The sequence below is a fragment of the Drosophila elegans genome, unplaced genomic scaffold (genome assembly GCF_018152505.1).
Source record: "Drosophila elegans isolate 14027-0461.03 unplaced genomic scaffold, ASM1815250v1 contig_388, whole genome shotgun sequence".
Classification (NCBI taxonomy): domain Eukaryota; kingdom Metazoa; phylum Arthropoda; class Insecta; order Diptera; family Drosophilidae; genus Drosophila; species Drosophila elegans.
In genome coordinates, this window is record NW_024545772.1 from 223,111 (window position 1) to 238,565 (window position 15,455).

General features: G+C 38.2%; 1 protein-coding gene across 1 annotated transcript; it reads right to left on the bottom strand.

The window, feature by feature from the left end:
• Positions 1 to 834: 834 nt before the first annotated feature.
• Positions 835 to 14,021, bottom strand: LOC121467358 (venom dipeptidyl peptidase 4-like). The gene is made up of 4 exons (XM_041708742.1): positions 13,891 to 14,021; positions 13,674 to 13,831; positions 1,057 to 1,262; positions 835 to 1,006 (listed from the first exon to the last, which is right to left on the bottom strand). Exons 1-4 carry the CDS (start codon positions 14,013 to 14,015, stop codon positions 863 to 865), a joined length of 633 nt encoding a protein of 210 aa, XP_041564676.1. The 5' UTR covers positions 14,016 to 14,021; the 3' UTR covers positions 835 to 862.
• Positions 14,022 to 15,455: the final 1,434 nt, after the last annotated feature.

Sequence of the window (15,455 nt, forward strand, 5' to 3'; positions counted from 1 at the left end):
AGTCTTTTTTCGTTTCGCTCGCGGATTTCGGCCCAATAGGTCGCACAAAAACGACTCTGTAAGAAATATTGATTTGAGCCCTCACAAGAAAGCTGATTTTAAAAAACTACTGTTTGCTAAAATTGTTTATTCCCGCTGCGTGCGGGAAAGAGAAGAGAAGAGGCTTGGTCATGACTTTATCTAGGAAAAAAGCAAGATACATTTTACATACAAAGGTTTAGATTTTGTTAAAACTTAAACTTAACAATTGTCGTTAGCAAAGAATTTAAGTTTTCTGCGCTTAGAGATCTGCACATAAAGCGGAACTGACCTTCGCTCACAGTCAAACGTATACATACACAAAATCACTTTTGTTGAATGTGACTGATCAAATAACTTATAAATAACTTATTTCCTTAAACGAACGAGCTTTTCTTTTTCATGAAAAAACAGTGTTTATTTCGAAATTTTTCTTTTAGAATTCTAAATCTTTAATCTAAATGGCCCGACTTGGAAAATTCGAATGAGGCAATAGATACTGACCGAAAACCATTTACAGCCTAATAACTGACCTCCACCATGTCTCAAAGTTCCGTGACAAACTTCATTTTTAGAGCGAGCCAGTTTTAGGATTAAGAAATTTTTTTTATTGTTTTCAACATTAAAGATTAAAGAAGGAACGCTATAAGCGAGTGCTCCGACTTAGAAAACTTTAAGTCCCACGAAATCAATAAGGGGCTGATGAAAAAATTGACATTCACACAATCACTTAAAAAACTATGATATTTTAGAGTTTTACCAATAATTGTTTATAAATGTAAAGTTTATTGCATGCTAAAAATGTAATTTCGATAAGGTAGTGTTAATGTTATTATATTTTAGTTTATTCAGCTGGAACCATGCTTGGAACTAGGTCGGGTTTTGTATCATCTGGATCCAGGCTTAAGCAGTCTCCAAAATATTGCTCCATAGAAGAGTATACATGTTCAAGTACACCATTTAATTCGTGACCTTCATCTGCATAAGTCTTTAAAAATCTTTAATAAGCATACCATATAAGAATATTTAACATTTTACCTGATATCGAAAAAGAATATTAGCGCTTGTTAATGATTTAGCTAATTGCACTCCGTGAACGAAAGGGGCAGTTGTGTCTGCTAATCCATGAATTAAAAAATATGAATTTGATTTTATTAGACGTGCTCGCTGAGTAGCATCTGCTTCAACATATCCTCTATAGTTCTCATTAGGAAGACCCAATATACGTTCAGTAAAGGCTGAATCTAGAAAATATATTTTTTTATTGTTTCATCAATTATTATAATAAAATTGCAAAGAAGACGGTCCTCCACAAGTTATCTTTAATATAAAGAGAACATTTAAATATGTTTTCACTTTTTTTTTTTAAAGCCGTAACAAATCTGTCATTTTTATACTTAGTTATAACAGCACAAACATCATTTCAGCAAACCAGATATCTTTTAAATACAATTAAAAACCGCTTAAATTTTTAGGTTTGCGTGAGCATACCAAGAGTCGCAATCGTAACGCGAAGATTCTAATAGTTTCTTAGATAAATTTACATTTACATCATGTTTATTTAGGGGGTTACATGGGTTTTATGGTTTCAAAAAATCGAATTTGATTTATTTATTTATCAAAAACTACAATGTCTCTAGAATGTTTTCCTAATTTCAAGTTGAACCGAGTGATAGTTTTGAAGATACAACTTTGAAAAGTTGTGCGCTCCCCACTTTCACTGCCACCTGAAACTTGAAACGCTTTTTCGAAACTGTGTTTTCATAGTTGGTGGGGGTTACAAGGTTTTGATGAAGGCTTTATTTTTTCAATTATACCTTTTTAAAAAAATTAAAAGGGACTAAAAATTTTCACTGAAATCCGAATTTTTTTGTATAAATGTCTGTGTCTGGGCTAGGGCCAAGTTGTATGCGCCTGAATTCCCCCTCCCAATCTCTCTCTCATCACATAATCTAATTTTCTTATCGTCGCTGAGAGGCATAAACTACAGATGCGACTTCAAAATTTGAAGTTAGTGCTCTTTGGGTCAAACTGGAGTACGAATCGATCTCCATTGGATTGTCGTTGGCACAAACCAATTTCGCATTCCTAACCCAAATCGATTTCTACTGTAAACAGTTATAAAACAGAGGCTCTGGCCTAATGCCACCCTTACTAAATAAAAGTTTGTAACGTGAATTAAAATTTAACGCCGTATTTATTATTCTCTGGGATCAGAGTAGAACTCAAATAGGCCTAGAAAACGCTTTTGGCTTTAATATTTGGTAACGCCGACGTGATTGTTGTAGAACTAGCATATTTTACATAAAAGTGAATTGCTAAATTAAAGTTAAAAACTTAACCCCCGCGGAAGCGAACCCGATAGTTTTCTATACACACACGCATAAATGCTCATTGGTAGCTTGCGGTTCTCGTTCTCTTTTTTGTGCGACCCTTCGGTGCTAGTGAACATGCAAGACCACAAGCCAAATGACGTAGAGGAAAACAAGGTGTATTTTTACAAGGCAAAGGCACTCTTGTTATATAACATAGTGGTTTCTCTACAGAAAACAATTGATGCTGCTACGATCGGTGTTATGTGTGAAAGTCGTCTTAATGTTTATCTCAACTATTTTGAAAAAATGACTAATACCTTTCATCAGTACCAATCCTCCATAGAAGAGGTGGACAGCACAGCAGTTGCGAACGGTATAAGCAACGATTTTGCCTCTATTCTCAACTCTTCACATGGACGACGTGAGGGATCTTAGACCAAAGTTTCGTGTACCAGAGATTAAACTGCCAACTTTTCGTGGTTGGTATACAGAAAGGTCTGACTTCCACGCATTTTTCAGTACGGTTATTGATCAGGAGCCCCTGTTATCCATATTTGGATGGACCTGCGCTGGATTCCATAAAGTCATTGGAAATAGTTGAGGATAATTATGAAATATTAAATAGTCGTTTCAACAATAAACTTTTAATATTTCAGACACATATCGCTAAGGTTTTGAAACCGGAAAAGGTTGAGAATGGTTCTGGTGAGCAGCTGCGTGCTTTTTCCGACAAACTTAATTCTCATATGCGAGCACTTAAATCTCTTGGCACTATGGAGGACATAGCTGGATGTATCGTTATGCAATCGCATATATTCGCCGTCGAATATAATTCCGACGTGGGAGCCAATTTCAAAATTCCTGGAAAAGCGCTGTTTGACAATGAAAAATGTCGAGCTTGGTGTGACTCATTCCCGTAGTGGGCAGGTTGGAAAAAGTTGAAGAACCAATAGGACTAGAAACATTTTGGTAGGCATGGTATTTTGGTATTTTGTAAAAACAAACTGCACTCGTTTCAGGAATTTGCCTCCTTCTTTTCTAGCGAAGCTAGAAAACTCAGAATGTGCTTTAATAGTCTAAAGAAGGTTATCGAAACACCAACTGCATCACATCCTTCTGCACATCACAAGTTCTCCGTCTCCGAAACCGCTTAGTACTGACGCAGCCTTTCCCAGTGAGGGTCGTGCTCTTTTGGATTCCGGCTAGCAGATTCATTTAATCACAGCTCGTTTTGCAAAACAGTTTCAGCTTAGGCAATCTAAGTGTTCGGTTTATTTATCTGGTATTGGGGCCTTGCTTCCAGTTGAAACTGAAGGTTCCGCCAGCATTGTTATTCAATCCAGAAAATCCGAACACAACCGAGAATCAACCTCTGCTATCCCTTGATGCGACTGGATAATTTCCTCTAACATTTTTCAAATCTTTTTCAAAACATCTCAGCGTGTTGATCTACTTAAAGGAGCAAGCCTTTTCTATGATATACTCTGCGTAGGCCAAATCAAACTAAAAAGCGGGATTCCCTTGCTGCGAAAAACTTGCTGGTGTGTGAGGTTACTGGATTTGGACATTATTCCCGCAGTTCTGTTCTTCTGGCAGCTGCCAGCTACACGGACGAATATCAACCCAAAAAAAAAAACAGTTTGGACAAGCTAGTTAAAAGTTTCTGATAGGTTGAAAATTGTTACGGGCCAGCAACTGTTGCAACAAAGGAGGAGCTTGCGTGTAAAGAGCATTACAAGGTCCCTTTTTCCAGATTGCCTACCGGAGAATTATGCGCACAGCTACCTCTCAAACTTCGTACAAGCCTGCTTCGTGATTCGTATCAGCAAGCGTATCGCAGGTTTCTTCATTTGGAGCGCAAGGAGTATATTGATTTGCACCACATATCTCTTGTGGGAAACCACTTAGTTGATCAATGTGAACTCTACCTACAACTACCACAAAGCTTTGCGTAGTGTTTGATGGTTCGACCTTTTCTTCAACAGGGTATTCGCTAAACGACATATTGATGTCAGGTCCCACTTTTAAGCCAAAATGATCTACTACATTGCTTCGTTTCCGTTCGGTCACTGTCTCTCTAACTGCGGACATTTGCAAAATGTAATGTTGTGTAGGTGTATCTACTGAAGATAGCTTCCTGCAATGTATACTCTGGCGAGATTCTCCGCATGATGAGCTAAAGACTTTCAAATTGGACACAGTCTATGCAACAATATGCAGTGGATGAGAAATCAACCTATCCGATTGGCTCACAAGTCATGCTTCTCGATTTTTACGTAGATGACTTGCTTACTGGGGGAAATTCATCAGTGGAGGTGAAGAAAATTATCCGACAAGTAACAAGCCTTCTTGCTCATAGAAATTTTAAAATTCGAAAATGGTGGTAGAACAATGTTGCAGTAATAAAAGAAATTTCTACAGAAGATAAGGAACCATTCGAAAGGTTCGATAATGGAAGCGACATTACTAAGGCGTAAGGATTGGCTTGGAATCCGTTTTGTTCTCGTTCTTCCCCAGTCAAGTTCCGAAAAAACATACAAAACGATCTGTTTTGTCGACTATAGCTCGATTTTATGGCCCGCTTGGCCTTATAGGGCCAGTCATAACCAAATCTAATATTTTTCTTCAACAATTATGGAAAGAAAAACTTCTTTGGGCTGAGAGCCCTCCAACTGCTTTAAGCACTTCTTGAACAGAATGCAGAAAATATTATTTCCTAGATTGGGATTCCTTCAAAAAAACAGCCTTCAAAAACAGGGATTTTGGAGCTTGTGTATATGCTGTTTCCTTCAACAACAATGAATTAAAGGCCAACTAACTATGTTTGAAGTCTATTACTGTACCTAATTTGAAGCTATGTGGGACCGCCCTACTCGCACAATTAATACATTAAGTTTCCCTGATGTTTTTTAGCGTCGTTTTAGCTTGGATCAACAGTCAACCTTTCAACTTCAATGTATTTGTTGCGAATCGTCTTGCACAATACAGGAGCTCACAGCTAAAATGACTTGGCTGCATGTTCGAACAAATCTTAATCCGGCTGATTTACTGTCCCGGGGAGGACCACCAGCCGAACTTATCAGCTCGGCATGGGCCGTCATACTTAGCAAAAGACAGTATGACGCTGAAGACTCGGAAAATAATCCTATTGGGACGAGGCACTTCTATGTTTTTGGTAGAGAATTCCAAATCTGTCAATTCATTCGCAAAAATGCAACAAATCTTTGCATTTGTTTGCTAATTTTTTCACAAGCGAAAATAAAAATTAACAGTAGATGTTGTTCGTCTGGGAACAAAATTGTTTCTGCGATTGACACAGCGGTCTCAATTCGAAAATGAGATTAGGATTCTGAAATCAAGCAAGTGTATCAACCTATCAAATCTGATTAGAGAAAGGTTTTTGGATGAAAGCCGATTGTTACGTGTGGGTGGACGACTTAGAAATTTTACTCTAGATTTTGCAGCACGACATCCCATAATAATACCCAGGAAGCAGCCCATTACTTCGATTCTTATAAGGCATTTTCATGAAACGCATCTGCACGCAGGACCTCAATCGCTCTTGGTTATTATACGACAGACTTTCTGGCCAATAGGCGGGCGGAAATCTGATCTACCCGCGGAACGTATGACCGAATCGTGAGCGTTCGTAATAACCGGCGTGGACTATTGTGGACCAATCTTGTACAAGTCAGAATTTCGCTATCGACAACCGATAAAATGCTATTTTAGTATTTTTATATGCTTTTCTACTAAGACAGTTTACAAAAAGCTCGTAAAGAACCTCTCAGCACAAGCATTCCCTTCAGCCTGAGGCGATTTATATGAACTCGCGGGCGTCAAAGCAGGATATTGTCTGATAATGAATTTTGTGGAAGCAAAAAACGAGCTAGCCGAGTTGAAATCTGATCTACCCGCCGAACGTATGACCGAATCGTGAGCGTTCGTAATAACCGGCGTGGACTATTGTGGACCATTCTTGTACAAGTCAGAATTTCGCTATCGACAACCGATAAAATGCTATTTTAGTATTTGTATATGCTTTTCTACTAAGACAGTTTACAAAAAGCTCGTAAAGAACCTCTCAGCACAAGCATTCCCTTCAGCCCTGAGGCGATTTATATGAACTCGCGGGCGTCAAAGCAGGATATTGTCTGATAATGAATTTTGTGGAAGCAAAAAACGAGCTAGCCGAGTTGAAGGCATTATTTGTAAGTGATTTTCCCCAAGCAGCTGTTCATCATATGTGCCGTAACGATTGCATTGATTGGCATGTTATTCCTCCAAAGTCGCCGCACTTCAGATGCTTGTGCGAAGCTTCAGTTAAATTTGCAAAATATAATCTTCGTCGCGCACTTGGATCGTTGATGCTCAATTTTGATGAGCTGAGCACACTTATCTGCAACGTTTCTGTGATTATTACTCGAGACCATTGTTTCCCATTTAAGACAACCCTGCAGACCTTGAGACACTTACTCCTGCTTATTTTTGTTTGGCACGCCCATCACGTCCTTCATAGAGCCTGACCTAGTCAACTTAAACGTCGATCGACGTTAACGCAGGTTACACAGCTTCAACAAATTTTCTGGGTTTGATGGCGCAAATCAAGTCTTCACGAACGAATAAAGTGGCGAAAACAGTAGAACCGCAGCCTCGAATCAACCATGTCGTTCTTGTCGAAGATGAAAGCCAAACGCCTCTGAAGTGGTCAGTGGTAAGAGTAGTTCAACTCATACCAGGACCTGATGGAGTGTCTCGTGTTGCCTTGATTAAAACCGCTACTGGATCCAGCCGTACAGCAATTCCCAAACTTTGCCTTCTACCAATCAGAGATGAAACCCCGAAAGCCCTAACGGGGGGAGTATGTTTGGGCTAGGGCCAACTTATATACGCCTGAACTTTCCCTCCCAATCTCACTCTCAACACATCATCTCATTTTCTTATCGTCGCCGAGCGACTTAAGCTGCAGCTGCGACTTCAAAATTTGAAGTTAGTGCTCTTTGGGTCAAACTGGAGTACGAATCGATCTCCATTGGATTGTCGTTGGCACAAACCAATTTCGCATTCCTAACCCAAATCGATTTCTACTGTAAACAGTTATAAAACAGAGGCTCTGGCCTAATGCCACCCTTACTAAATAAAAGTTTGTAACGTGAATTAAAATTTAACGCCGTATTTATTATTCTCTGGGATCAGAGTAGAACTCAAATAGACCTAGAAAACGCTTTTGGCTTTAATATTTGGTAACGCCGACGTGATTGTTGTAGAACTAGCATATTTTACATAAAAGTGAATTGCTAAATTTAAGTTAAAAACTTAACCCCCGCGGAAGCGAACCCGATAGTTTTCTATACACACACACATAAATGCTCATTGGTAGCTTGCGGTTCTCGTTCTCTTTTTTGTGCGACCCTTCGGTGCTAGTGAACATGCAAGACCACAAGCCAAGTGACATAGAGGAAAACAAGGTGTATTTTTACAAGGCAAAGGCACTCTTGTTATATAACATAGTGGTTTCTCTACAGAAAACTATTGATGCTGCTACGATCGGTGTTATGTGTGAAAGTCGTCTTAATGTTTATCTCAACTATTTTGAAAAAATGACTAATACCTTTCATCAGTACCAATCCTCCATAGAAGAGGTGGACAGCACAGCAGTTGCGAACGGTATAAGCAACGATTTTGTCTCTATTCTCAACTCTTCACATGGACGACGTGAGGGATCTTAGACCAAAGTTTCGTGTACCAGAGATTAAACTGCCAACTTTTCGTGGTTGGTATACAGAAAGGTCTGACTTCCACGCATTTTTCAGTACGGTTATTGATCAGGAGCCCCTGTTATCCATATTTGGATGGACCTGCGCTGGATTCCATAAAGTCATTGGAAATAGTTGAGGATAATTATGAAATATTAAATAGTCGTTTCAACAATAAACTTTTAATATTTCAGACACATATCGCTAAGGTTTTGAAACCGGAAAAGGTTGAGAATGGTTCTGGTGAGCAGCTGCGTGCTTTTTTCCGACAAACTTAATTCTCATATGCGAGCACTTAAATCTCTTGGCACTATGGAGGACATAGCTGGATGTATCGTTATGCAATCGCATATATTCGCCGTCGAATATAATTCCGACGTGGGAGCCAATTTCAAAATTCCTGGAAAAGCGCTGTTTGACAATGAAAAATGTCGAGCTTGGTGTGACTCATTCCCGTAGTGGGCAGGTTGGAAAAAGTTGAAGAACCAATAGGACTAGAAACATTTTGGTAGGCATGGTATTTTCGTATTTTGTAAAAACAAACTGCACTCGTTTCAGGAATTTGCCTCCTTCTTTTCTAGCGAAGCTAGAAAACTCAGAATGTGCTTTAATAGTCTAAAGAAGGTTATCGAAACACCAACTGCATCACATCCTTCTGCACATCACAAGTTCTCCGTCTCCGAAACCGCTTAGTACTGACGCAGCCTTTCCCAGTGAGGGTCGTGCTCTTTTGGATTCCGGCTAGCAGATTCATTTAATCACAGCTCGTTTTGCAAAACAGTTTCAGCTTAGGCAATCTAAGTGTTCGGTTTATTTATCTGGTATTGGGGCCTTGCTTCCAGTTGAAACTGAAGGTTCCGCCAGCATTGTTATTCAATCCAGAAAATCCGAACACAACCGAGAATCAACCTCTGCTATCCCTTGATGCGACTGGATAATTTCCTCTAACATTTTTCAAATCTTTTTCAAAACATCTCAGCGTGTTGATCTACTTAAAGGAGCAAGCCTTTTCTATGATATACTCTGCGTAGGCCAAATCAAACTAAAAAGCGGGATTCCCTTGCTGCGAAAAACTTGCTGGTGTGTGAGGTTACTGGATTTGGACATTATTCCCGCAGTTCTGTTCTTCTGGCAGCTGCCAGCTACACGGACGAATATCAACCCACAAAAAAAAAACAGTTTGGACAAGCTAGTTAAAAGTTTCTGATAGGTTGAAAATTGTTACGGGCCAGCAACTGTTGCAACAAAGGAGGAGCTTGCGTGTAAAGAGCATTACAAGGTCCCTTTTTCCAGATTGCCTACCGGAGAATTATGCGCACAGCTACCTCTCAAACTTCGTACAAGCCTGCTTCGTGATTCGTATCAGCAAGCGTATCGCAGGTTTCTTCATTTGGAGCGCAAGGAGTATATTGATTTGCACCACATATCTCTTGTGGGAAACCACTTAGTTGATCAATGTGAACTCTACCTACAACTACCACAAAGCTTTGCGTAGTGTTTGATGGTTCGACCTTTTCTTCAACAGGGTATTCGCTAAACGACATATTGATGTCAGGTCCCACTTTTAAGCCAAAATGATCTACTACATTGCTTCGTTTCCGTTCGGTCACTGTCTCTCTAACTGCGGACATTTGCAAAATGTACTGTTGTGTAGGTGTATCTACTGAAGATAGCTTCCTGCAATGTATACTCTGGCGAGATTCTCCGCATGATGAGCTAAAGACTTTCAAATTGGACACAGTCTATGCAACAATATGCAGTGGATGAGAAATCAACCTATCCGATTGGTTCACAAGTCATGCTTCTCGATTTTTACGTAGATGACTTGCTTACTGGGGGAAATTCATCAGTGGAGGTGAAGAAAATTATCCGACAAGTAACAAGCCTTCTTGCTCATAGAAATTTTAAAATTCGAAAATGGTGGTAGAACAATGTTGCAGTAATAAAAGAAATTTCTACAGAAGATAAGGAACCATTCGAAAGGTTCGATAATGGAAGCGACATTACTAAGGCGTAAGGATTGGCTTGGAATCCGTTTTGTTCTCGTTCTTCCCCAGTCAAGTTCCGAAAAAACATACAAAACGATCTGTTTTGTCGACTATAGCTCGATTTTATGGCCCGCTTGGCCTTATAGGGCCAGTCATAACCAAATCTAATATTTTTCTTCAACAATTATGGAAAGAAAAACTTCTTTGGGCTGAGAGCCCTCCAACTGCTTTAAGCACTTCTTGAACAGAATGCAGAAAATATTATTTCCTAGATTGGGATTCCTTCAAAAAAACAGCCTTCAAAAACAGGGATTTTGGAGCTTGCCTATATGCTGTTTCCTTCAACAACAATGAATTAAAGGCCAACTAACTATGTTTGAAGTCTATTACTGTACCTAATTTGAAGCTATGTGGGACCGCCCTACTCGCACAATTAATACATTAAGTTTCCCTGATGTTTTTTAGCGTCGTTTTAGCATGGATCAACAGTCAACCTTTCAACTTCAATGTATTTGTTGCGAATCGTCTTGCGGCAATACAGGAGCTCACAGCTAAAATGACTTGGCTGCATGTTCGAACAAATCTTAATCCGGCTGATTTACTGTCCCGGGGAGGACCACCAGCCGAACTTATCAGCTCGGCATGGGCCGTCATACTTAGCAAAAGACAGTATGACGCTGAAGACTCGGAAAATAATCCTATTGGGACGAGGCACTTCTATGTTTTTGGTAGAGAATTCCAAATCTGTCAATTCATTCGCAAAAATGCAACAAATCTTTGCATTTGTTTGCTAATTTTTTTTACAAGCGAAAATAAAAATTAACAGTAGATGTTGTTCGTCTGGGAACAAAATTGTTTCTGCGATTGACACAGCGGTCTCAATTCGAAAATGAGATTAGGATTCTGAAATCAAGCAAGTGTATCAACCTATCAAATCTGATTAGAGGAAGGTTTTTGGATGAAAGCCGATTGTTACGTGTGGGTGGACGACTTAGAAATTTTACTCTAGATTTTGCAGCACGACATCCCATAATAATGCCCAGGAAGCAGCCCATTACTTCGATTCTTATAAGGCATTTTCATGAAACGCATCTTCACGTAGGACCTCAATCGCTCTTGGTTATTATACGACAGACTTTCTGGCCAATAGGCGGGCGGAAATCTGATCTACCCGCCGAACGTATGACCGAATCGTGAGCGTTCGTAATAACCGGCGTGGACTATTGTGGACCATTCTTGTACAAGTCAGAATTTCGCTATCGACAACCGATAAAATGCTATTTTAGTATTTTTATATGCTTTTCTACTAAGACAGTTTACAAAAAGCTCGTAAAGAACCTCTCAGCACAAGCATTCCCTTCAGCCCTGAGGCGATTTATATGAACTCGCGGGCGTCAAAGCAGGATATTGTCTGATAATGAATTTTGTGGAAGCAAAAAACGAGCTAGCCGAGTTGAAGGCATTATTTGTAAGTGATTTTCCCCAAGCAGCTGTTCATCATATGTGCCGTAACGATTGCATTGATTGGCATGTTATTCCTCCAAAGTCGCCGCACTTCAGATGCTTGTGCGAAGCTTCAGTTAAATTTGCAAAATATAATCTTCGTCGCGCACTTGGATCGTTGATGCTCAATTTTGATGAGCTGAGCACACTTATCTGCAACGTTTCTGTGATTATTACTCGAGACCATTGTTTCCCATTTAAGACAACCCTGCAGACCTTGAGACACTTACTCCTGCTTATTTTTGTTTGGCACGCCCATCACGTCCTTCATAGAGCCTGACCTAGTCAACTTAAACGTCGATCGACGTTAACGCAGGTTACACAGCTTCAACAAATTTTCTGGGTTTGATGGCGCAAATCAAGTCTTCACGAACGAATAAAGTGGCGAAAACAGTAGAACCGCAGCCTCGAATCAACCATGTCGTTCTTGTCGAAGATGAAAGCCAAACGCCTCTGAAGTGGTCAGTGGTAAGAGTAGTTCAACTCATACCAGGACCTGATGGAGTGTCTCGTGTTGCCTTGATTAAAACCGCTACTGGATCCAGCCGTACAGCAATTCCCAAACTTTGCCTTCTACCAATCAGAGATGAAACCCCGAAAGCCCTAACGGGGGGAGTATGTTTGGGCTAGGGCCAACTTATATACGCCTGAACTTTCCCTCCCAATCTCACTCTCAACACATCATCTCATTTTCTTATCGTCGCCGAGCGACTTAAGCTGCAGCTGCGACTGCAAAGTTTGAAGAAAGTTCTTTTTGAGTTAAACAGAAGTACGAATCGATCCCCATTTGATTGTCGTTGGCACGAACTATTTTCGCTTGATTTACCCAAACTCATTTCTTCTTTAAACCATTATAAAACAGAGGCTCTGGCCTAATGACACCCTTAATAAACACATGTTTATACCGTGTATTGAAATTAAACTCTGTACTTATTATTCTCTGTGATCAGAGTGGAACTCAAAAAGGCCTCGTAAAAGCTTTAGGCTTCAAAAGTCTGTCTAAAAAACAATTTTAATTTTTTGTTTGTTTCTTTGTTCCATACCTACTTTAGGGTCTTAGCTATAATTTTTTTTCAGATGATCCTGAAGAAAGTTCTGCTGTTCAAGCGAAGAGACCTTTTTTCCAAGGGACTGCCGGAAGTACAAAAAGCTCGTAAAGGCTCGTCGTAGGAGCCACAAAGGGCGTCATAATTTTCACAAAATATTTTAAACATAAACAAATTTGAATAAAATATTTTCTTTTTTATATGAAAACAAAACAGAATTCCCCTATATATGTTTATGAACATGCCGTCTTTAAACTGCTTAAAGTACTACAACTCTCCCTTTATATGAATTTCCTCAATTTACGTGAAGAAATTGAAGCCATTTTTTATATTTTCCATACATTAAATATTTAATTTATCGATACTATCGATATAATATGACATTTTCGTAGTTATAGCTATTTACAAAATCATATTTATTTTTTATATTCTGACAAATACCCATGTTTATGGTTGCCTGCCAGTTTTTAAGCTGCATCTTTACAGTACCAAAACTATCCGTTCATATCGGTTCTTTTAATTAACTGGTATGGATATATATGAATATTTTATATTTTCGATGCATAAAATATATAATATATATATGAATATTATATATATATTATACCATTTTCATATATAATTATCTTATTTAATGCAGGTATTCAAAAAAAAAATAAATTTATTATATTTTCTGAGAAATACCCATATATTTGGTTGCCAGCCAAAAGTCTATCCCTTATATAGGTTTTTGAACATGCTGTCTTTAAACTGCATGTTTACAGTACTACAAATCTCCGTTCATATGGGTTCCATTTATTATTTTTATATTTTCCATACATTTAGTATTAAATATGGTACATCAATTTCATTGATATGTTAAATCGTTTTTTTTCCAAGCAATCCCATGTAACCCCTTGAAATAACTAATATCTATGAAGTATAAATAGAAAACAAAATACAAAACAAAAAAACATACATACTGAAATTTAAAATTAAAATAAGCGGCCTTTTTCCGGTGTGAGGACAGTCTTCTAAACTGTTACTGTTGGTTAAATCAGTTCTTACTATAATAGAGCCAATCAGCAATGGGAGATATAGCAATTCCACATTTAAATACGTCCTGTTGTGTACCAAGAACCATCGATGTAACATATCCCCCATAGCCCCAACCCCACATACCTACTCTAGTTTCATCTAAAAATCCTATAGTATCAAGCAAATACCTAAAAAACACAATTTTTCATTTAAAAATTGTTATAAAACTTAATATTTTACTACTTACCTTAAAACGGATATTTGATCTACCACTTCAACTCCTCCTAAATGATGGAACAGTGTTTTTTTGCTTTGTCCCTTGGACCCTCTTACATCTAGACGGACATAAACAACATCGTTTCTTGATGACATATATGTACCCCAGTCTATTTTAAACTTCTCGGAAACTGATTCTGAGCCGGGACGACCATTTCTGAAAGAAAAAAATAATTATTTTTAATGTAGGCTGAAGTAATTTTAATATTTATCGCTATGCGTACTTTCAAAATGTGATTTAAAGGGTTACATGGGTATTGTGAATATAAAAAATTGATTTTGGTTTTTAGGCTAGTAAAATACGCGTATCAAATGGATTTGATCGATTCTATTGAAGGTATGAGTTTAGAAAATTGCGCCCTTTGGATCAATTAGATTGACGCGACAGCCAGTGAACAATGCAACTTAAAAATGAACTGATGTTCTACATGTTTTAAACATGACACGTTGTTAAAATCGAGTTTTCAAACGAAGGGTTTTAACTGTAAACAATTTTTTTTAACGAAAACTGTATCTTATTTCATAAACTGTGCACCAAAAATTCAAATTTGATATACTTTTAACTTCCTTTCTTATTTTAAATCTTTTTGCAATATATCTAGAAACAGGCCAGAAACTATGTTCTCCAGATCGAAACCTTTTTCACACAAGTCTATTTTTTTGTATTACATTAATTTTTTTAATTCGTTTATTTATTAAAATATTGAATGTACAGCTTTTGTCCGTACTTGGTGTACAGCTAAGCTATTATTTCAAACTCCTCCCTTTCTTGTCGAACCTGATACACAAAAAAAATCGTGCTCGCGCTGCGACATGTGGAAATAGGTCTATCCATGATTCCTTTCAAGTCATTCCTTAAGCTGTGAAATGAGGCAGAAATTTCAGCGACTTTCCCACTATTGTTCCACCTGTTTCTCTATTCCTTCAGTGCTTACTGCCTTGCCTGAGAAACGAAACGTCCTTTGGCACTAGAGGGCAAAATTAAGCTATGCAGCGCTTGGGAAACATTGTGGTCATGCGCATTGACCATTATAAGAGAATGTAAATAAGTGTAAGTAAGAGTGTAAGTGTCTCGCCGTAAAAGTCTGGTGTGAGTGTGTGTTTGTCATGCAATGGCTTGCATTTGGCTTATGGAACTTTGCTCATCATCTCACGATATTAAAACCCAGGTCGAGTATACAGAAACAACGACTTTTCTAAGTTAAAAAAATTTAACTTAGAAGCCTAACAATAGATAGTTTGGGCGACATTCGTTAGATTTTATATTAAACATTAATTTTAATTTAATGGTTTTTTAATCAAAATATTACATTTTTGGTATTTTTTAAAAGCGTTATGTACAGCTTGATATCCAGTTACGGTTGCAAAAGTCAAGGTTCAAAGTTAAATCTTCTCGAACAAAGTGGTCCATGAAAATGGAAATGTCTTAATAACGTCAATAGAATTCTTAAAATTCGAAGGCTGATCGGCAACCAAAACAAGACATTCATATAATAGAACATTAATTTTTTCGTAAAAACACACAAACAGGAACAA